Source organism: Pelecanus crispus, chromosome 2 (assembly GCF_030463565.1).
Source record: "Pelecanus crispus isolate bPelCri1 chromosome 2, bPelCri1.pri, whole genome shotgun sequence".
NCBI classification, from domain to species: Eukaryota; Metazoa; Chordata; class Aves; order Pelecaniformes; family Pelecanidae; genus Pelecanus; species Pelecanus crispus.
The window spans coordinates 117206489-117229641 of NC_134644.1; the positions used below are offsets into that span (position 1 = coordinate 117206489).

The 23153-nt window shown below is 39.9% G+C and overlaps 1 protein-coding gene across 1 annotated transcript; it reads right to left on the minus strand.

The window, feature by feature from the left end:
* Positions 1 to 9097: 9097 nt before the first annotated feature.
* NAPG (NSF attachment protein gamma) lies at positions 9098 to 22936 on the minus strand. The gene is made up of 12 exons (XM_075705745.1): positions 22852 to 22936; positions 20689 to 20756; positions 19456 to 19540; positions 18860 to 18877; positions 18255 to 18285; positions 17675 to 17784; positions 17472 to 17538; positions 16087 to 16157; positions 15359 to 15437; positions 14764 to 14843; positions 13144 to 13273; positions 9098 to 12121 (listed from the first exon to the last, which is right to left on the minus strand). The coding sequence occupies exons 1-12, from the start codon at positions 22905 to 22907 to the stop codon at positions 11972 to 11974; spliced, it is 945 nt and encodes a 314-aa protein (XP_075561860.1). The 5' UTR covers positions 22908 to 22936; the 3' UTR covers positions 9098 to 11971.
* Between the last annotated feature and the right edge of the window lie 217 nt (positions 22937 to 23153).

The window sequence follows — 23153 nt, forward strand, 5'->3', positions numbered from 1 at the left end:
GGTAATCGGAGACCAAAAACATTCTGAAATTATGGGTGAATTGCCAGCTCTTCTCTCCAACTCTTTGCTATCTGCATTTTGGGTGACAGGTTCCCTAAGAATAGGTTAATGTTACTACTCTTGGAATGGAAGAGGGAAATATTTTAAACTGGGGAATAATCAATCCAGTCCAAACCTTCAGATGGAGAATCATTCACATTAAGGTTCATGAAACTCTTAGAATTCTTTTTTTTTTTTTTTCCAGCAAATACCCAGCAGGTCACAGGCAGTTGGACAACTAACTCCACCATGGTAATTTACGAGACTGTCTCATAAATTCAAGAACTGCACCTTTTTTTTTTTATTCCTGAAGGGGGAGGGGCAGGGTAGGAAGCCAAAAAATGTCAGACTCCAGGTCTTAGGAGTATTTTAATGCCATCAATTATCTACACTGTAATGGACAGTGTATCAGATAATGCTAAAGCTTCCAATGCATAATATTCAGAGGGTTTTTTCATATTTCTGAACACTAATACTTCAGATATGCTTATACCTTTCCAGGACACTTCATTCAGCCCCAGCTTCACTAAATGCTGTTGACCTGATGTTACCCAGTCTAACTGGAGAACTACAGCAACGTTACTGTCTGGCAGATTTATTCCTACCTGGCACTACTGCTTAGAAACTGCCTAATTAACAGTCTGTTAAACCAACAGAGTGAAACATGGCAATTTCTATGTAACAAACACAAGGACAGCAAGCCAATACAAGATCCTTGGGTGTAACAGGGCCATGACAGCAATATGTGACTATAAATGCTCATGATGGAAGAGAATAGTTGACGAACTTTTGAAGCAAGGCAACAAACAGAACCAGAAGTGATGATTGCAGAATAATCAGCCCAGCAATTAGTCTAAATAGCATCAAATTCCTATTTTAAATCCATCCTGTAGTATTATTTGGAGAGCACTACTTTGTGTTATTGCACCATGGGTTTTCTGCATACTATTATGTTGTTGATGCCTTCAACTCTGGGAATGGCTGCATTTCAGTAATAACTCAAACAGCCCCAAGCATAGTTTAAGCAGCTCAAAGACAATTTTCCTGGAATTAAATGGCCTTGACAAACAGTAGATGTTGCTTCAACCTCCAACTCATCCTTGGCCACATAACCTCCCTGTCCACCTGTCTCTCTTTCACTCAGTGCCTCAGCAAGCAGGATCCAGTGCTTAGATACCCCGACAGAAGAAGAAAGCAGATATCTTTCCCCCAAGAGAAGGAGTCTGTGACTGGTAAACACATACAGGAGTCTCAGTGAAGCCTTTGCTTGCCATGGAGGCCTGTCTGGGAGAAAGGGGTGGAAGCCAGAAATTTGCAATCCTTCGCTGCAGGAATTTTGGCCTGTGGGTACAGTTGGCTGCCTCAAGGCAGCGCACCTTGCACGCAGCTGAGGATCTGCTGCATTATGTCTGTAGGCAAGTACATTGAGGGGGGGGAGAGAGAGAAAGAGTTTACTGCTTCAGCTTGACATGCACTTGGAGAACGCTGGATTCCAACTTACTTCCAACACACTGAACTCCAGGGATGTTCAATTGCTGACCCAGATCTGCAACCATACTTCAGGATTTGCTCCCAGCCCGTGATCACAACGTTGATTTGGCTACAAACACATCCATAATTATAAAATTAAAAAAAAAAAGCATCACTTAAGAAATAAAAAAAATTGCCATTTCCTTGTTTTAGTTATTTCTTGTCCTTTCCTGAAAGTAGTATTTTTTAAGGTATGTGCACTCATGGGTGTGGACAGATCTGTGCAGTCTACTGCAGTGTTTCATGCTCTTCTGCTGGTTATAGAAGTTTTACCCTATGATTCTTTTAACTTCAGTGCAACTGGGATGTGCAGCTCCCACACTCTTCATGCAGCCTCTCCTTCCTACCATTGAGACCTTTATATGAAAGAGCTCAACCAGCAGAAACAAGATTATAATCAAGAATTGTCCTAGACTTCTGCTCCAGACAACTTGATCACAGCCTGGCTATAAGAGGCTGCCAAAGGCTCACAGGCTACCGGTCATGCATCCAAAAAAGCCTGGAGCGCTTTGAGAGCCATGAAGTATCGCAGTCTGGCTCACACAGTTGATATGTAACGTGGCATCCCTTAAAAAAAAATGAACCATAGGGGCAAGCGTAATTTAGAGATTGATGGGGTGAACAAAAAAATACCACAGCTGTCTAGAAGTAACTTAAATCTTCATCTGAAGAGTAAATCACTGCCACACATTTTCAACCATTCATTTAGACATCAGGAATATCAACAACTTTGAACACTACTTAGAAATGATGTTTAGGAAAATTGGGAAGAGAGCCAAAGACACAAATAACTACACTCAAATAACTTAGAAGACCGGCAAGAAACATAGCATTCATATTTTAAGCAATTAACTGGCATTTAACCCAACTGTATCAAAATGCTATACTTCTGTATCATATGGCACATGCTATATTAGAGAGCCACACCACAGTTAACTCGGGAGAGTGTGAATTCCTCACTCAGAGAAAAAGAGTTTGGTGATGTATGACAGCCCTTAAAAGTCTGCTTCAGAGTGGAAAATTACTGCAGAATAGTTTATATATTTTAAATTCAAGCCTTCATTTTATCTACCACAACTCCCAATGTGGATATGGCCTAAATCTAATGATTATGTGTCACATTCCCCCATTATTTGTATTTGGTCAAAGATAAAAACCCAGAACGGTGAAAAAATGCCATCCTTTCTGCCACCAGAACACAGCACACCCTGGATTGGTGACAGAGACCAGGAGCTTTTTGTCAGCTCCAGCTCCATGATAGTACATTGATTTTATTACTTCTCTCCAATGAGCACACAGAAAGTTCAGCACCCTGACAATTAAAAAGCAGTGATTTTAATAAGATGCTGAGAATCAAAAAAATAAAAAAAATGGAAACTGCTATACAGCAAAGACTTCAACGAATACACCTGCTGCTGCAGCAGCAAAGACAAAATACACACACCTAATGAAAGGAGAAAGGAAACAATGCAGCAGACAGCAAACAGGATCCCCTTTATTACACTCTCTATTCATTTGCTGTACATCTAGAAACTCCACTGAATAAATGTATTAGATGACAGCAGTATAAATTTGACATTAACTGAAGAGACACAATAAAAGTGTGCTTTCCCCTACTGCACTGCAGCAGAATTGTCGGTGATGCTCAAAATGCCTTTAAATCTCTGACAAAAATAGTGAATTGTGTGATTTACACAAACCATCAAATATGCTGTTCATGTTATTGTTCTCTGTTATTTGTCAAAAAGCACATTATGTCTCCAGTTGTTCCTTCACCATTTTTCACGCTTATTGTCAGGAAATCATAAGAGGGCATGAGTTCTCTTAGCACTGGGCGGCAACCCTCCTTGGTTTCTGCTCTCCACTCCTTTCCACATCACACACTGCCTCCTTGTCTCTTTCTATGCTTCAGACATATTAAATCTATTAATTAACATTTCCTGTCTTCTGGTCTATAAAGATCAGAGTCCTGGTAACTGTGATATCTGTATTTAAAAGTGGCCAATATTTTTTGTTACAGCAATACAAGACTACATACAGTTGTCAGCAAAATTATCCAGAATGCAATCTGCTATAAGGAAAACTCAACAGGCATAGGCTTTTCTAACTTTTTTTTACTATTCCTTAAATACCCTGAAAAAAAAAATTTACACTGAATTTCCCTCCTACACTTATAACAAACTATTTCAAAGTCCAGTGGAGTGATCACATATGTGGAGTGTTTCTTCATATCTGTCTCATGCAAAACAGATACATAGAAATTTGTCCTTGAAACAGAAATCTCTTTAAGAGTGTTGAAGCAATTAATGCATACCCCAAATCACAGTAAACTTCAAGTTATCCCATTACAGCACTTCAGTCTTGTGAAGAAACACTACTTCTGAAATATGTTTCCTGTTTTAGATATCCATGATGTTCTAAAACAAAAATTATCACGTCATAAATGCAAGTGGAGATAAGTATATAACATTTGTATACATTCAGGCTGCTACTTGCATTTACTACCTTGGCTGCATGTCATTAATACCAGATTTTGTTTGGCTGCACTAAACCAACCATGAGGCATTCACACCTGTTCCAACATCACCGTAGCATCTCCAGGCAAAAAATGCAGCAAAATCATATATACGTGAAGCCATTTGACAGCCTATTCATCAGGAGATCAGGAGTAGTTCTGTGTTAACACACCCAAAGATGAACAAGTGACTAGTATGTGCAGGCACGTGCATGCTTTCTCTCTTGATTTCCCCCCTGCCTCCATCTCAACCACAAGAAATTTTTTGCTCCCTAATGGCTACAGAATGACACATACAGAAAAACAGCTGAGACTATTAAGATCTAAGGCAGGGGGACGGGAATCACATAAGCCTTCTACATACATCTCCCTCTGTCCAAATCAACAATGACAATGGTGCTTTCTTTCCGTTTCCAATGTTGCTCAGCAGCAAGGCTTATCACCAAACTCACGTCTTGCATCAGGAATAGTCTGAAGTATTTCAAAGGGGGGAGAAATAACTCTCTGCTGCTGTTTCAAAGAAAATTAGTTCTCAGGAATTCCCACAAGAGGCAGTAGCTGGTAAGTTTGGGACAATAAACATTAAGACTACTGAAGTACCAGAATAATATCTTACTTAAAGGAGAAGTTTTAAATATAAACACTGCTTCTGCATCTCTGTTATCAAAGCTTTAAAATACTTTGCTCAGTTGGTGTGGCTACACAGCTGCCTTACCCTCCAAGTCCACCCAGCTTTAACCACTCACTCCTTACACACCAGCCTGTGCTCTGGACTCTGGTGCAGCTGAGAGGATCCTCATTCTTTCTCCAGCTATTCAGCTTGGAAAATTATACATTTACACAAGACAGGAGCCAAAAAATTACTGGATGGTGGTCAGTTAAATAAAACACTTGGCACCAATAAGACACATGGGGTAGCACAGGTCTTTACACTTCATGAATTCTCTGCTATATTATTACTAACACAATTACTCTGGGACAGTTGTTGAGCAGTGCAGCAGAGAAAGCATTGGCTAGAAAGTTGTCAGCTGCAACACACACAAAAACCAGAAGTCCCTGTCTGCTGCTATAAGGTTTTTACCTTTAATTCCTGAACTGCAGTCAGTTAGTGACAGGCAGAGGACACAAATCCCAGAATGTGTCTGTGTTTGTACTGCCTCACATCATACACGGCAGCAGAACCTCTCCCCAGTGTGAAGAGAATATCTGCCTTTGCGGATGAATTGGAAAGGGGCTTTTTTTTTTTTTTTTTTTTTTTTTAAGCGTAGTCCTTTTGGCAAATTCCAGCAGGAGCCCTCTCTTCCATCAGCCAACATACCATTGCATGATGACTGACTTCCTCACTCCCCATTTTCAGCTAACTTTCCCCCCCCCCACCAACTTGTTGATTTTTGTCCTTAACACCACATTTTGCCCATGAGGAATTTCATAAAATTTTGTGGCTGCAAGGAGAGTTGCAATTGTAGCAGAATCAGCCAGCCCTAGAGTTGCAAATCTCTATTACAAGTTACACTGCACACTGGCTACTGTTTTACGTACTCTTCACCCACCCTCTGTAACCCGGCTCAATCACCTGATTTCTGATGCCCACATTCAGAGAAGTAGCAAGAAAGGCAAATTTGTCATATCTGTCACAGCTGGGATCTGAACCTCTTGAAGGGCCCATTTATCATGTGATAAAATACTCCAGCAAAAAATAAATGCACTTGTCTAAGTTTAGGGGAGGCAGGTGAAAAGGAGGTGGGTATCGGCACAAGGGGCGGGGGGGGGAGGACTGGACCTCTATTTATTCTCAGGCATTCCGAAAAACACAGCATGGGTTGAGTCTTCTTGCAGAGAAGAGCCACGCTCTTGCAGAGCAGCCCCCATGCCTCCTGCCTGCAGCACAAGGGGGCTGCCCAAGAGTCCATTAGCGGCACCGCTGGCATGAGCGCCTCCGGCTGCAGGCAGCCATGGCAGCCCCTTGCCACCAACTCTCCAACGAGGCAGGGAGTGGGAGCCTTGACCGGCAGCCGGCCCCACTCGGGGAAGCTCTCCAGCCAGCCCTCGCCATGCACAGCAGCCGTCGGGCCGGGAAGTGCATCGACCCAGGCTCAGCTCGGCCACGAGGCAAACCCTAAGAGCAGGAAACGCTTGAGCAAGGCTGTACGCAGCACTGACGCCATCCGCCCCAGCAGCGGACACAGCTGCCGTGCTATGGCGCAGGACTCGCACGGCAGCACTGCAGGGGAAGGTTGATGGGGTGGCCCCACAGCACTGCTTTCCTCACCGGCTTCAAGCGGGTGTTTCAAGCCACAAGAAGCAGCAGCGAGAGCAGGCCCCCATGCAAATTTTTTGAACCAAATCAATATTCCAGCCGAGCATGCTTAAATGTAAAAGCTGTCCTAGACATGGAGCAAAAGCGTCCCACCAGCGGAGGAAAGCCCTTTGCTTGGCTCTGCGGCACCATCTAGCGCTAGCAAAGTAACAACGCCCTTGGGAAAAGAAATCCACCCCGGGTTACGTTGAGTTTAGAAATAAAGCAAAATACAAGCACATAAATACATATCCAAAACATGCAAGGCAACTAATCATAACCCGTTTTCACTTTACACATGATAAGGCCTATTACTCCACAGCAACATTTTGATACTGCAGCAATAGAAATCTAAACTGGTTGCACACCAGTTAACACCCCAGCACCATGCTCCTCGGAGCCTGGACACGCTCGTTACCACTATTCCCATTAGACTCAGCAGGTGAGCCAACAACAGCCATATGTTCTTTAAACGTACGTGCAGCCTTGCAGCTGCCTCTCGCTCCCATTCCAGGCTGGAGACTATGCCGCTGCACCGCGTACGCGCTGGAAATCACGGCTGAAGGGCAACAGCGGCTCTGAAACGAAGACCCGGCAGCCTTTTGGAAGGTGGTCAGAAAATGCACTCATACACATCATCTCCAACAGGTACTAAGGCACAGGAAGAGACAAGCCCAGCTCCTGGAGATGCAGACCTCTACAGACCATTATTCTTAGAGATTCATATCACTGCGCATACTCAAACCACCACAGATCCCAAGTGGTTCCCTCCTGCTCTGGAAAATTACATCTAGTTGCTCCAATTTTAATACCACTACTAGTTGTTGGGACTGGGGGGGCTTCTTTTTTCTATATCCTACATCCAAAAATGTTCACTACTTATTATAAACCTAGATGATGAAAAAAAAAAAAGTTGTTTTTTTTTTTTCCCCCCAAGAGCAGCTTAGTATCATTTTGACAACTGCTTATTCGCAGCAGCTGAGGGATGATTCCTGTCACACTGAAGAACTTCAGTGCCAGACCCTTCAGCCTTCAAGTATTCCAGCAAGTTTCACTTTAAAATAGTTGAAAATGTGATTTTTCTGCAATGATGAAGCCTCCAAAGAGTTGTAGAGTTCACATGCTTAAATTGTGTAGAGATCTATGGCTTTTGAAATGTTGAAATCTAGCTGGTTTTCAAACTCCCCATTGGATCCAACTGAATAATGACAAGCTTGCATTCTCATGGATGAAAACCGCTTTGAAAACCTGACCCAAGTGATAAATATGATTAATTAACTCTAACACAGTAGTCTTAAAATTCACATTTATACTTCAAATGCCCCCACGCTCTTCAGTATTTCTGTACAAATTCAGCACATACAGAAACCTACTTATTTTATGTACTTTTAAAAGAACCAGTTTTCATTCAAATACAAATAACACCCCCACTTTAAAAGAAAATTCCCCCCCATATCTAGAATAGAATTACAAATTAAACTTTGGGAGAAAAAATTACGTTAATCTATAGAGCTGCTTACATATACATCAGTGACACTTTAGCATGTAAGTAAAATGACATAGGTAAAGAATGAATCATTCCAAAACCAAACTAACTTTCCTCTTCACCCCACCTCCAAAGTCTTGGTTTTAAATCAGCAAAAACCTATGAACTAAATAGCGATTAAGTCACTTCTGCATGTTCTTGCTGGACAGCAAACACCATTTCTAAAATCATCCTTGCTAGAAATGAATGTTGAAGTTCTAATGGGTAAGGCATCCTCCACATTCAACTGACCCTCAGTCGTTTTGGTGTGGGCACCTCTTTTAGCCTCCAGCAGAGCCCAGAGGCACACACAATGCAGCTGTCACAGTCGGTATTGACGCTCAAAGCACAGTTTGGCGCAAGAACCTTTCTCACGTCTCTGCTGCTCCCATTAACCTTCTCAGTCCTTTCTGAATTTCAGCATATTCAGGTAAATATTGGAGCATATTTGTGTATTCTTCCAGAAGACTTCAAGAGCTTGCTACACATTTAACCAGCCCAACTGTGAAAACAAGTGCTTTATCTCTATGACAGATCTAAGAATCTGTATGTCCTCCCTCATAATTAGAAACACAGTCTTTTTTTAAACCATAACTATGCCTTGCATAATTAGCCAAGATTAAGGAAGACCAATGACTGGAGAATCAACTATTTCTCTCTAGTTTGTGTTGTTAAAGACAACAAATTCAGGTCTGACAATCACCCAATATAACAAATTTGTTTTCTGAATACAAGCCTTTCGGAAGTGAAGTGATAATAATGAACCACCAAGATGTTACAATCAGCAGAGAGGCAAAACACATACATACCTTTTATTCTGAGTGGACAGAATTGCCCAAGATGTGTCACCATCTCAAATAATGAAAGCCAGCAGAAAGATACCAAAAAGTCAGTTAGAAAAACAAAAACCACAGGATAAATGAAATGGGCTGTAAGCAAGTATCTTGTGAATAAGCCACAAAGATCGGACACCACTGACTTTCAACACTCAAACCTGAGACAGTAGGTTCCCAAGACTTAGTCCTTGATCACATAATATACCTGCAATGCTTGGTGACAAGATCTGCAGACAAACAGTTACACACAAAATCTGCTTGAGATTGAAAAAATAATATTCATTTTCAAATGGTGGTGCTCAGCAGGACCTGATCAACAACAGGGAAAGCGAGCACGAATGCATTAGTTTCAAGTTTTATTTTTCACATTGGTGAAACACATAGCCTCTTCTCAAGAAGCAGCATCTGTAGAGCTGTTACAAACACATTTTGTACTCTAATACACCACAGATTTGGAAAAAGAACAAATAAAGCACAGGTTTCACACTGCACTTGGGCATACTGAGTCTTTTAAGATACAGACAGTTTAGAAATCTTCTGATTTTACATATACATTGCATTGGCCATCGCTCAGCCTTCATGCACAATTTAATTTTATTTTTCTTACAGTCAACACCATTTTTTGGAAACTTTCTTGTTGTAAATGGTATCTTTTCCACTTTAAATCACTTAAATGATATTTACATAAGTGTGCAAATTGCTTTGAAAGATAGAAACTAACACTAATACACAATACACAGACAGCTTCTATAGTTAAACGTTTAGTAAAAGGCAGTTAACATTCCTACCACACTTTCACTGCCTAAAATAGGAGAATAAGTTATATAAAATAGATCATCTTATTTTGAGACGCTTCCATTTTTGCAGATTTGGTCTTTGCAGCAACATTGCAATCAAAGATTAAGATTCTACTCCTAAGATTCAGAGAAGCCTCTTTCAATTCAATGGCAGCTTAACATGTTTAGTACAAGTTACTTTTGTCCCAGATTTTCCACGCTTGGCACAGGGAAAAGAGAAAAAAACTGGGGGAGTGGGAAGACCGTCTTGCACATCTATTTTATTTTTTTGGCAATATATGCTTTAAGAATCTAATGCATAAATTTTCATTTTTCTTTTAAGGGCCTGTTAGTGTTACAAGCACAGTTTAAATAAAGTCTGCAAGTTCTTTCTCAGAAGCACACAAGGCTTCCTATTTTTCCTCTTATGCATGTCATCATCTTAGATATATCTAAGTTGTTCACACACACAAAAAAGTAGACTCCTTGGGACCATTCAACAAAACTGAGTTCAGAATTGGAAGCAGCAGGAAAAGCTTGTAGAAAATTAGTGTTCCTAGTGCTCCTTCATGTGCAGGTTTTTCTCTACTTGTGATAAAGACTGCCCATAAAAAGTGCATGGTCACCTTCATGAACAAATCCAGAAGGCAGAAGTTGAGTAAATTGGAGCGAGTTGCTCCAATGGTGAAAAAAAGAAGAGTTGTAGGAAAGTCTTCAAAACCATCTTTCATGTATACTTGTAATCAGAGAAAAACAACTCAATTCCCCAAATTTCATTTAGACTATTTTACAGAAGAGCAAAAACTTCTAGATACATCATTAATAAAGGGAAATTACCTGTCAGACAGTAAAGAACTACAGGTGTAGTCTCAAATAGCTTTAAAATCCAAGCTGATTATTACATAATGCAAAGAGACAAAACTGCTTTTTGAACACCCATTAAATTGAATAATGTGACTTTTACAGGAGCCCTGCCTGCAAATCATGCTGTAGCTTGTGCACCCATCTCAATGCTATTGAGTACTATCCACCCCAAAGAAAGTGACTATTAACCCTCTAAAAGTTTACTGTCATCACAATTACGTCTGACATTGATGTCAGACATCACACATGTCAGACATATGCTTGATATTTTTTAAGACATCCAATTCCTTAATATGGCAGAAACTGTACCAACACTGAACACTGTGCTTTTGGTCTGATGTTTATTGAACTTTGGGCACCACTTATCACACAAATCCCTGCTGGATTCCAAGTGATCTCACCCTGGTGCAGATCTTGATTAGGTTCTTCTGAAGAAACAGACCACAGGTAAAACTTGCAGTGTTGTCAACTTTTAAGCATAAAATGGTCAAACAAATTTAAGGCACTACAGAAGCTTGCAAAACACATGATGACTTGAAACCAAATAAAAATAGAGAAAAAGCATTAAAATTTGGTCACTTTGGATTCTGAGCTAGTTTGAAAAATGATGTTTGTAACAGGTAGCTGCTCTACGCTTTGAAAATATGAAAGAATGAAATGTCTTTGTAGACTAGCGTATTGATTAGTAAATAAACACCTAGAACACTCATGAACTCAAACATATCATCGAAACATTCCACCTAAGTTTTTATTCAACGTTGTCTTCAGAGCTTTATATTCAATGCACATGATCTACTACCTTCAGTTTCTTTTTTGGTTATGGCATGCTTCAGAAACACCGCTAAGAAAGGTTGTCCACTCCTTCCATTCCCAAGGTGTACATTACAAACGCTATGCACACAATTATTTCCAAAAGACTTCAGGTCAATGAAGTTCTTAAGATGAAAGATGTGTGTGTACTTTTAAGCTTGCAAGATAGCTTCAAACTAGTTGACTTAGGATTTTCCACACCCATGTGGATATTGCTTGCAAAGAACAAGGTATTAAAATAATATTCCGCAGTGGAGTAAAAACATGTTCAAAATAAACTGAATGCTCCCCCTAGTGCTTATACTAGTGAAAAATCCTGCCTGGCACAGCCTGCCTTAAACAGTGTTAAACAGGAGATAAATAGCCAGATGAATGATCGTATATTTAACTCAGAAAACAATCACAAATGTATTACTGGGACCAAAAAGTGTCAGCTGCTGAAATCCAGCATTTAAAATTTTGTACCACTCTCCCTGCTCCAGTGCTTCTGGGGTTTCGGTTTCTTTTAAACTGTGCTTTTAGTAAAGATTTCTCTCAAATTTTTCCCATCAACGAAGGCAGGGCCCTGAGGAAGCTCCTACCAGGTAAGAAATAAGTCCAAAGATGTTTCCAGATGATAGGTACAATCACACTTTTCCCCCTGTATTGTACCCAGAAGCTGCCAAGTAAATATTAGCATTCCCATATCACAATTGCAATGAAGCTCTGGTAAATCTGGTACCTTTGGATATGCTCAACATCACAAGTAAGTCAGGTATCTAAGACAACCGATGTCTGTAGCTAGCACAGTCCACCAGAATATTCATCTTCTTCCTCATCAGCATGAGAGCCCACTGTGGCTGGTCCTCTTGCTTTGTCTTGTGCAGCGTTCGGCGATTTCTTCTTGATTCCACCTCCTGGGACCACCAAGGTAAGACCAAGCTTGGCATACTGACAATAACAAGGCAAGTTTAATTTCACAGAAGTAAAACCTCGTTAAATTACACTGCACAGAATTGACTGATGCTCACAATAAACAAGCAGGTAACATTCAGTACAGAAAACAGATTGACGCTGCTTTCAGAGTATATTTTTCGAGCTTAGAAAAAAATCAACCAACGTTAGGCTTGTTCTATCTCAAACACTGAGAATAGAATGCAAGATCTACGTTAATACTGCTTATTACAGAATAATTTGGCCATGTCCTACAGTTTCTGTGGTTCAAGCTTTATAAGAAATTTTTTTTTTTTACTATGCAGCTTTGTGTACATTATCTAGCTAATAATAGTTCATGTAAAATGTCTTACAAGTGTTTTTCAGTAAGACTAGTACCTTAATTTTTACTATTCAACACAGTAATAAAGTAAAATAAGTCAATACTGCTACAGTTTGGCATGGATGGATGTCTCCTTTATTTCACACCTTTCCTATCCTTATACTTCCTACCATTTACAAGTAAAATTAAAAAAAAAAGAAAGGGGGTGGACAGGACTACTTTCTTAAAAAAAAAAAAAAAATCACTAATTACTACCTTGCTAAGGAATAAGCCCTGAAAAAAAGAAAAAGCATTCAACAATGCCATCCTGTAGGCATCACACACTGTAAAGTTTATGCATGCATATCAGCTAGATAGTATTTCTGAGATAAAGCATAAGCAGCAAACTGTTCCGGCCCCTAAGGAACCAAGCAAAAAGGAACTGAATTTTGGTCAACTCATCAAACAAACACCACAAATCCATAGCAAACTGCTCTTTCACCTAAGCCTTCCCACCATCTGAAAGGATCAACGATATGGGACCTTACATTGACAGGCAGCAAAGTAAAAGAACACAAAGTTCACAAGCACAGGGTAGGATAACAGCAAATCGCAATAAATGCACAGACCCTGCTCTTCTTATTTTCCTCTACTAGAAAAATCTCTCTCAACCTGAACAAGCAAAAGGATTATTAAAGAACAAAGAAAATCCACTTACATCATTGTCCATGTATTTGAAGAGTGGCAAATTACAGACTTCAGAAACTTGATCCTGATCTTGCTGGTCATACCCTTCTAAAAGTTGCTCTAGTGCTGCACAGTCTTCACTTCCATTAAATCCTGGTATACTGAAGGAAATGAAGAGTTCATTTAGGGCATGTCAGCAATCTACTTGACACTCAGCTATTCTATCTTTAAATGCTGCTGATTAATAGCAGAAGACCAAGCAGCTTTTAAGAATCTGATGGACCGCTTATTCCACAAAACTGTTTATAACCACTTTGATTTCTCCAGGTACATGGATCATATCCACAAAATTCAACTTTCAGTAATATTAGTTTGCATGCATGACCACAATCATAATCAAGACAAAAAGAGAATATTAGAATTCTTCAATTTTTCCTGACTAGTCAATAAACTCTTCCTCCACATACAGAAAAATTCTGTAATGAGTTTCTATATAAAATACAAATTGAAGACTTGGAAAATATGAGCAAGATGTTTTAAAGATTGATCTAAAAAAATTTTTTTCTAAAAATAAAGTGACAATTTAACTTACACATATGTTCAAGTCATTTCACTAAAAACACAGTTTAAGTAAAAATATGTTGTTTCAGTATTTTGTTACTGAAGTCCTAATGAAAGCTGAAATTGAGAGTTGCTGGGAAAGCCTCTGGAACCAGCGTTAAACACTAATCCAGATTTTGACACAAGAATTTTCTCCTGAATGTGTAAAGAATGCCTTCTTCATTTCAATGTATTCAACTGGACTACTTTCTGCTTTCTAAATTATCTTTCAATTCAATCAACTATTAAAAAAAAGTCACAAAAAGTAGAAATCTTGTTTTTCTTCTTCCAATGTATGACAAGGGCAAGATCTCCTAGATCAACATAACCAGAAATGTAGTAATTCACATACTGCAAACTTTTCTTTAACAAAAACATTGAGATTAATCTTTCCCTCAATCTAATCACCATACTAGATAGTTTAGTTGATTATACTGGGACGCTGCTATTATGGAATGCAGTCTCAAAATGCACATTTCCATCCTCAAACTGTAATAAAATATGGTAATGACAAGTTAGAATTTCAACTTTTTACAGGCCTCTACACGACATGGCAAAAATATCCTGAAAAAATTAAAATTTAGTTAGCAACATCCAGAAACACCCATTTTTAATCCTAAACATTCGTTTACAATAGCTAATCCATCTCTGTTCCATTTGAAAAAAAAAGACACAACCCAAAGGATATCAGTAAGGCAAGAATCCTAGCCATAACAGTATTCTGCTCAGCTTTTAACAAGGAAAAAAAAGAAAAAGGGAAGAACCTCTAATTTCCATCTCATTTCACCTGTCACACTTTACTTCTTTATGACTAGCTCTTTATTTTAGGTTCATTAAGAAGAATCACCATGGTAACTACAGCTAAATCTGTTAAGAGCGAAAAAAAATCCTGATAGCCACCTGCCAGGGAATGCTATTACTGTACTGTAAGTCAACAGAAGTACAGGATTAAAATTTCTTCACAGACACCGTTTCCATTGCTTTTTCATAAGAACAGATCTACATTAATGAAACATTCAGTTTAAAATTACAGGACACGAAGCAGACTTACCTATAGCTTTCCCTCACACATCTTTCTGCAGCAACATAATCATTTCTGTGAAGATGAACTAAGACTTGAGCAATAGTTTTCTAAACAAAAACAAAAAAAACCCAACCTGATGATTCTTTAGAAATGAACAGCAAAATATGAGAACAACACTGGACTACTAATACCTAGCATGAAAAAGGTCATTACAGTCTGCAATGATACTAAGATACTGACACAAGAGAGTCAGAACAACATAGTGAAAAAGTAGTAAGCCATATCCTCAGCTGGTATGAAATAGATTATCTCCTGTAACATTGTAATGAACTGTTGCACCAAACAACAGTTTTTGTAGTTTGTTATTTTTTTATAACATTTTTATTTTTGATGCGTCTGTTGTTCTTGACAGCTCCTATAGATAACAGCATCTTATCTTCAACATTATAGTATGGGAAAAAGCACAGTTAGAGGTTGGGCAGACATGCATTACCACAGATTCTCATCATTTCGCAAGAAACGTACCCCTGAATCAAGAGGTACATATTGTCAATCAGGTGTCAGCTGTCTTTACCCAGAAAAGCTGGAAATGCACCATCAGAAATTGTCTCTTAGAATTTACCTTATAGCATGTTGGGTAGTTTTCAATTTCCTTATAAATACTTTTTTCCTTTTGAAGAGACAATGCAGCCTCATCTAATCTAAAAAAACAAAAAACAGTTAGGAGTATCAGTGCCAGGAATACAGCAAAATGAACCTGCGGCTAATTACAAAGTGTTTAACGGCAAGTCTACTGGAGTAAAAGCAACACAACTAAAAATCAGCAGTAGATCTTACTAACAGGTAAGGAAACATATAGTCAGCAATTCCTTCCGTATACATACAGGCCAAGAACATCTCTGGTATTGATTCAGAGAATCCTCATTTTTCATAACATTGTACAAGATGAATGCCTTGTTACGTACCCTAATAGATTTCTGTATGTCATGAGATCACTATAAGCTATCAGTAAGTCTGATAACCATGAGCTATCAATAAAGTTATAGCAACAGGTTTTGAGTTTGAATACTTTTAATCATATTAAACTCCTAGAAATTAGTGACAGCACATGAGCTATAAAGCAGCAGAGCAACCAAGTCTTTCATATGTTCTGAAGCTATGTTGCCTGTCTTTCAGAGAAAGACTTTAAAGTTACTTTGTAAAATTCCTTTTCTGACTACAGTTCTGCAGTTTGAAGTGCGTCTCAAAGAATTAAGTAACAGTATATAAACCCAACAACAGCAAGAAGAAAACCCAATGAAAATCACTATTAAAGGTTCAATTACATTAAAAAAAGGCATAAAGCCATACCTGCGTCCTCTGACTAGAAGTCTTGATGCCTTCCCTAGCATTTCTAATGCTTGCCGTAAACGTTCTTCGTTCTAGAGAAGAACAAAAAGAATTCATGTATTCGTATTTCATTTGTACAGAATCAAGACCACTAGACCTTAATTTAAGTATGTCATCTGCAACTTAGAACAACTGTTAATTATTATATCAGCAGTTCACACACTCAAGGGAAACATGAAGAATATTGGTGCACTCAAGTCCCACAGCCAGCTCCCATATGGATCTACAGAGCAAAGTAACATCAATGCAAACTTGCTAATCTGGAAACACGTTGTCGTGGTTTAGCCCCAGCCAGCAACTAAGCACCACGCAGCCGCTTGCTCACTCCCCCTGCCCCAGCGGGATGGGGGAGAGAATCAGAGGAGTAAGAGTGAGAAACACTCCTGGGTTGAGATAAGAACAGTTTAATAATTGAAATAAAGTAAAATAGGAATGATAATAATAATATAATAATGATAATAACAATAATAATATACAAAGCAAGTGATGCACAATGCAATTGCTCACCACCCAACGACCGATACCCAGACAGTTTCTGAGCAGCGATCGCTGCCCCCTGGCCAACTTCCCACAGCTTATATACGGAGCATGATGTCATATGCTATGGAATAGCCCTTTGGTCAGTTTGGATCAACTATTCTGGCTGTGCCCCCTCCCAGTTTCTTGTGCGCCTGGCAGAGCATGGGAAGCTGAAAAGTCCTTGACTAGCATAAGCAGTACTTAGCAACAACTAAAAACATCAGCGTGTTATCAACATTCTTCTCCTACTAAATCCAAAACACAGCACTATGCCTGCTACTAGGAAGAAAATTAACTCTATCTCAGCCGAAACCAGGACGCACGTGACAACTGACAATAGAGAAGTACACCAAAGGCAGTAGCAAAAAGGCAAATCGTCTGCTTATGGGATGGGTAGAGCATCAAGCAAAATCTTCTCTTCTGTGCCTTCAAGGATTTCAAACTATTTTAGTCTCCACGACTCAACAGCAGCTGTGCTCCCTACCCTCTGGGCTGCCCAACAAGGGGCAGAAAACTTGACAACATACAAAATTCAGATTCAGCTGAGTCCCAAAATGAGAAAAAGGCAAAGCAAACTGACTCCTAACTTGTATAATCTCCTTCTCTACAGCATAAGAAGCCTTCAGCTTCATCACCCAGCCACTGATGTGAAAGAAAGGAAAAATAATTTAGACATTAATCTTAGGCTTTTTCTTAACTTTATAGCTGACCCTAAACACCAATTCATTCATCTTTATATACTTTCTGGGACTGCAAAGTTCTTTGCTGCTGGAGGGGCGGGGGTGAAGAACCAAAACACCCATTCAACCCAAAAAATCCCCACTTACTTCAAACACTGACGCTGCTTGCTGATAGAGCTGCACAGCCTTCTCTGGGCTCACATTTTCTATTAACCTGTAATAAACATATTTTCATTTAATCTGAGGAGAAATTAAATAATTTTACCTAAAAGCATCAAAAAGATGAGAAAGAAAACCAAAGGCACACCCGTGCCCTGCATGCATTCTAGCCACCAACACCACAGACTTACTTTCCAGCCCGTTCCAGTGCAATAGCTGCTGTGTCTGGTGTCCCATTCTCCAGGTACATCATGCTGGCTTTCTCGATCAGCTGAACTGCTTCAGGGAGTCTCTGCATCTCCTGCAAAGCAACAGTCAGAGGGACGTTGCTGTCAGGAATTGTGCTTATGTACAATGAAACAAATCAAATCAAACTCTAATACCTGATTTACTAAGATTCTAATTTTTATATACAAACTTGCAGAGCTAGTGAAAGTTGACCACCAACTCCATAAAATTCATTTGTAAGCACCAAACTTTCATGTAAGGCAAGAATTTGTTGTAGTTTAGAGCCGAAGCAGCACCACTCTTCCATTGCCCTCTGATTTGAGGCCTTCACTTTTCCTTCTTCTAAAGGAAAACCATTTTTTCCCCCCAATTATAAATGTCGCTTCCCTAACCTACTGAGGGTATTGGTGGGGACTATGAGTCAACAGAAAAATATCACTTTAATATGCAATTCACTTACATATATTTGTAAAATGGTCCACTGCACACTATTCTTCACTATAAAATAGAATTTTTTTAATAAAAACTAGTAAATGAGAATACCTTTAGCATCATGCCAGCTTGTTCATAAGCTCTGCAGAGAAAAATTTACAATTTAGTTAGATATGGTGTACTTCAGCAAGCTGTAGTTGCGCAGTAAAAGTTAACATGCATCAGCTATCACTTCACTGTTAATATTTAATGCTTTGAAGATGTTTCACGTGTTTTATTTAATGAGATAGTGCATGTGTAACATTATCTTCCACAAATGAAGTACTTCAACCACACTCCCCACTAAAAATCTATTCTCCTGATCTGACCGACAGGCAGTATTTGGATTATTTGTCATTATCTGTTTGCTTTAAAGTATTCTTTAATTAAAAATTTCTTTATAAGCTCAACAGTGTAGAATTTCAAAATTACAAAAAGTTCATCTAAGAAAAAATATTTGATACCAAAAGGTGCTGAAGAATGTCAAAATCATAATTTCTTCAGATGGCCATTGCAGGTTTTCAGACTTTCCTAGCCCGCACTTCCATTAAACTGATTTTGAAACAGCAAAATCACTTGAACTGTACCATTTACTACAGCGAGATCAAAATGATATTTCATGCTTGTACCATATGTTAGAAAATTTGTTTCAGATTACTCAGTGCTTCTGTACTTACTTGGCAGCATGGAAGAGACTGGAAGTAACATTGTCAAAGTCAAGGACAAAAGCCAGAAAAATATAATGGAGAAAAACTATTAGCATACAAAAATGTTATACAAGCACTAGTTTCAAAGCAAGGAATCCCATAAAGACAAATCAGCCTACTACATTTGTAGGCAAGGTGTCAAAAATAAATACTTCTACGGACAGAATAAATGTAACATACCAAAGTATAACTGCATGTAAAGTTGTAAAAAGCTCATTTATTTAAAATATGTTCCTGGTCACTAAATACTACTACAAGTACCCTAATGATGTCAGAGTTGCATTTAGTTTATACTATCCAGAAAAAAAAATTCTGAAACAGTACCTAGACATCTCATGCACTAGTCAGCACCTTATCACTCCAGATGTTATTGGAAATAACACAGATTTTCTAACCAAAAGAGTTCTTCAGTTTTCCCACTCAGAGCACACAGGAATAGACAATTTTGTTAGATTGACAAAATGTGCAAATATATTAAACACATCTTCTACCAACCCCATTACCCCATTCTAAGTAGTAACTAGTCAACTTCTTGGAAGAAAGAATAACAATCAATGAAAAGATACGCTTTATTGTTTTCATGTGCCTCAGCTTCCCGTAAACAGGCTTCCCTTGCCTGGTCAAACTGCTTGGCATTCTTAAAAGCAACAGCTGCAAGAAATCACACAAAGTTCTTATTTACAGCTTGCCATTTTCCTTTTTTCACTTCCGCTCAAAAATTTAGCCACCTAAAGATGCAAACACACTCTTTAAATGAATGGTTACAGTTTACCAAGCTCTTCCAAAAAATCCCATGACAGTCCTCCTTGCTTCATTAGTCACTTAGTTACCATTATAAACATTTATTGTCAACAATACTTCCATACCATCACTGTACCACACATTGTGCACAATGTGTTTAGCTGGATTTTGGAATTCACTCATTCTGTATTTTGATTACAGAACTGCAGGAATGCATATGTATATAGTTTTAATCATTAGAAGTTATACAAAATCAGTATGGCAGGAACAAAAGTGTACCATCAAAGAATACCTACAACAACTTCCTCAACACAACCACTTCAGGGCACAAATATGTATTTCTATCTCCATTAGACTGATAGGATATTAAGGTAGGGTTTAAAATAAGTTTCAATTTATAGATGCTTCAGTTGCTCTTCCAAGTTTGTATTTTTTTTCTTCAGGCCTAAATGAATGAGTAGGGATGCCTAGAGTAAGAAGCCAAAAAACCCACCATAACTTGCTATTATCAAAGGGAATAAAATTGTTTAAGGGCTAAAAGGAATCAACTAGTAGGAATTTTATATTCAGCGTGACACTTGCAGAGGGAAAAAAAAAGGAGGAAAGAGATCTCACTATGCCTAAAAATAACTGGCAGCATCTTGCTACCTTACTGAGACAGTCTTTGTCAGGACATACATTGAAGGATGATGAAAAAGCAAAGTTTTAAAACCAGCTTGAGTATTTGTTGTTTTGTAGGTTGTCATAGGATTTGGGGGTGGACAAGTGAAAGATGGAAAGCTTTATTTTTATTGCAGGTAGTAATATACAAAGTGGAAGTTGTAAGCTTGAAAAAATTAAAATCGTTTTGACAACTTTCTAGATTTCCAAGTACAATCTGAAATTTATTTTACAGTACTACTAAGAGTATTTTTTTTGTTGTTTCATCTTACTTTGTCTTCACAACAGTTTTACTTACACATCATTGTACTGAAAATAGGTAAAATATTATCAGCAATTAAGCTTAAAGAATACTTTGAAACCATAAAGTATATGTCCATATTTACAGACAAACATACCTGCCTTCCCATATTCGGTAGCTGCACTGTCATAATCTGGTTTCCACTTTAAGAATCCAGTTTTCAGACTAAAATGCAAGAAGAAAGTACTATTTAATAATTAGTAAAGATTTTAAGATTTACCTTCAAAGCACTTCAGATATATTTAAAATTTTAGACTGTCTCTGAATATGAACAGTTACCTATATGCCAATACAATGGTGACATCACAACTCTAAAAAATAAATGCCAGCACTGTTAGGAATTGCATAAAGCACTGCAATTATCTCCCATAGTTACATGCCTCACCCTAACATGCTTCTACTGTCCCCAGAGAGTCTTCACAAGTCCAGCTGTTCAACACTAAGAAGTCAACAGGAGAAAAATACTTCCACCTACACCAACATGATATCTCAAGATTTCTAATACCACAACACCTGACAACATTTTTTGTTACACATCATGAAGTTTCCAGCGTTTCTCTACAGTCATTTTTTGCTGAGAATTATCAAAGACTCTCCATTGCATACACAAACGAAAGAATTTACTTACCAACACAAAGACAAAGCCATATATGTCATTTATACGTCTACAATAGATCATGACACTAAATGGCACCACATGTAGACATACATATAGGGAAAAATATACACTGCAAAATGAGGCAGGTCATCAGGCAATGTTGCCTTCAATACTATGACTTCCTCACTTCTAAAACAAATATAAAAGTTACCATAACTTTAGAGTCCACTTCCGTATTTGTCATAGGCAGATACTTCAGACGCAATACATGCTTAATTTAGAAAAACAGCTGTATATAGACTCTACATTGGTTTTGCTGTCTTACTTGGATGAAAGCCACAGCATGTAACTCTAAAGCAAGCCTTTATATTGTGTTAATTTCATCACAAAGTTTCAAATGCATCCAGCTGAAATACACAATGCTTTACTCTGCATACAATTTGAGATTTAGGTGCTTTTTATTTCAAACGTTTTCCAGGATAAGCTTAAAATGAATTCCACTGAAAGGCACTTTTGGTCAAGAAATGTGCATAAGATACCCTGGTAGAGATTTTTTTTTATTCTGAGGAGGTCTCTCCTCTATCACAGCTTATGCTTTTCATCCATGATTTCAGGATGGCCCATCACTATTCTTACTAAAATTATAGCATCTTTGGATTAGTCAGCTCCATTTCATCTATACTGTAGTCTGTGAAATTGAGAGTTACAAGCAAAATGGCTACATTGAGTGTTAAAATACATATTAGAAGTCTATCATATGTAGATGTTAAGCCCTCTAAATTAAATATCAGCACAGATCTTTCAGACCATCTAAAAAGAAACAGTCACACATTTCCCATAGGCAGGAAACAAACACACACACCATCTCCGCAAGGTTAAGTTCTTCTATTCACCGCAATCCCCATTAACTCGTTTTTTCAGCTTGTCTTTCTCCCACTAACTTCAGCAGAAGAGCTGAAGTGACTCCCCTCGCTTTTAAGTTACGGTCAGAGCAATAAAGGCTACACAGCCCTTAAGGAAACTGCCCAGGCTCTGGGCCTCTGAGCCACACAGCCTCGGCGACACGACTTTTTAGGTTTAGGGCCTCTTTATTCTCCCACTTCGGGAAAGAGGGGTGCCTTTTAGTACCCACCCCCTGTAGGGAGTGACCCCTGAGGCAGAAGATGGGCCAAGCAGCCATTTCCTCCTCCTCCGCCCCCCCGCCGGCCTCCCCCAGCCCCGCACCTCCCTCCCCTTCCCCCGAAGTCAAGTCGCCTGGTTTGTGCCGGCCGCTGCTCGGCCCCCCACCTCCCCACCACTCCGCGCGGAGCATCATGGGAGCTGTAGTTCCCTCAAGGCCCCCGCTCCCCTCACAGGCGCCGGGGAGAACTACAACTCCCAAGAAGCCTCTTCCTCCCCCCGCCGCGGCCCGGGGGTGAGAAGAGGGTGCCGAGCTGCTGCGCTAGATCGGCGGACAGCAGCCCCCGGGCTCGGAGGCCGCGGGGGAAGGCGGCCGCGGCGGCAAGCAGCGCGCTCCGCGGAGCCCCGCTCGGGCAGGAGGCGATACGGCGCCTGCATGGGGCAGGAGAGCCGGGCGGGCCTGGCAGCCCGGGCGCTGAGCTGGCAGCCGTCGCTCGCCAGCTTCGCTCGCTCGCTCGCCCGCCCTCCCTGCCCTCCGCTCACTATTTCTCCGCCTTGGCGATGTGCTCGAGCGCCTCGTTAATCTTCTGCGCCGCCATCTCAGCGGCGCGGCGGGCCTGCCCGTGGGCGCTCGCCGGCGCTCCTCGACCCCCCTGCGCTTCCGCTAAGGAACGCCGCGGGGCTCACGGGGCGCCGAGGGGCGGGGCTCGGCCCGCCGCCTCCGAACCGCGCCTGCGCGGCGGCGGGGGGCGGGCGCTGCCCCGGCTGCGGCCCTTGGCGGCCATTTGCGCGGCGGGGCGCAGCGGCCTAGCGGGGTGGCGGGCGCGTTGGTCGAGCGGGCATGA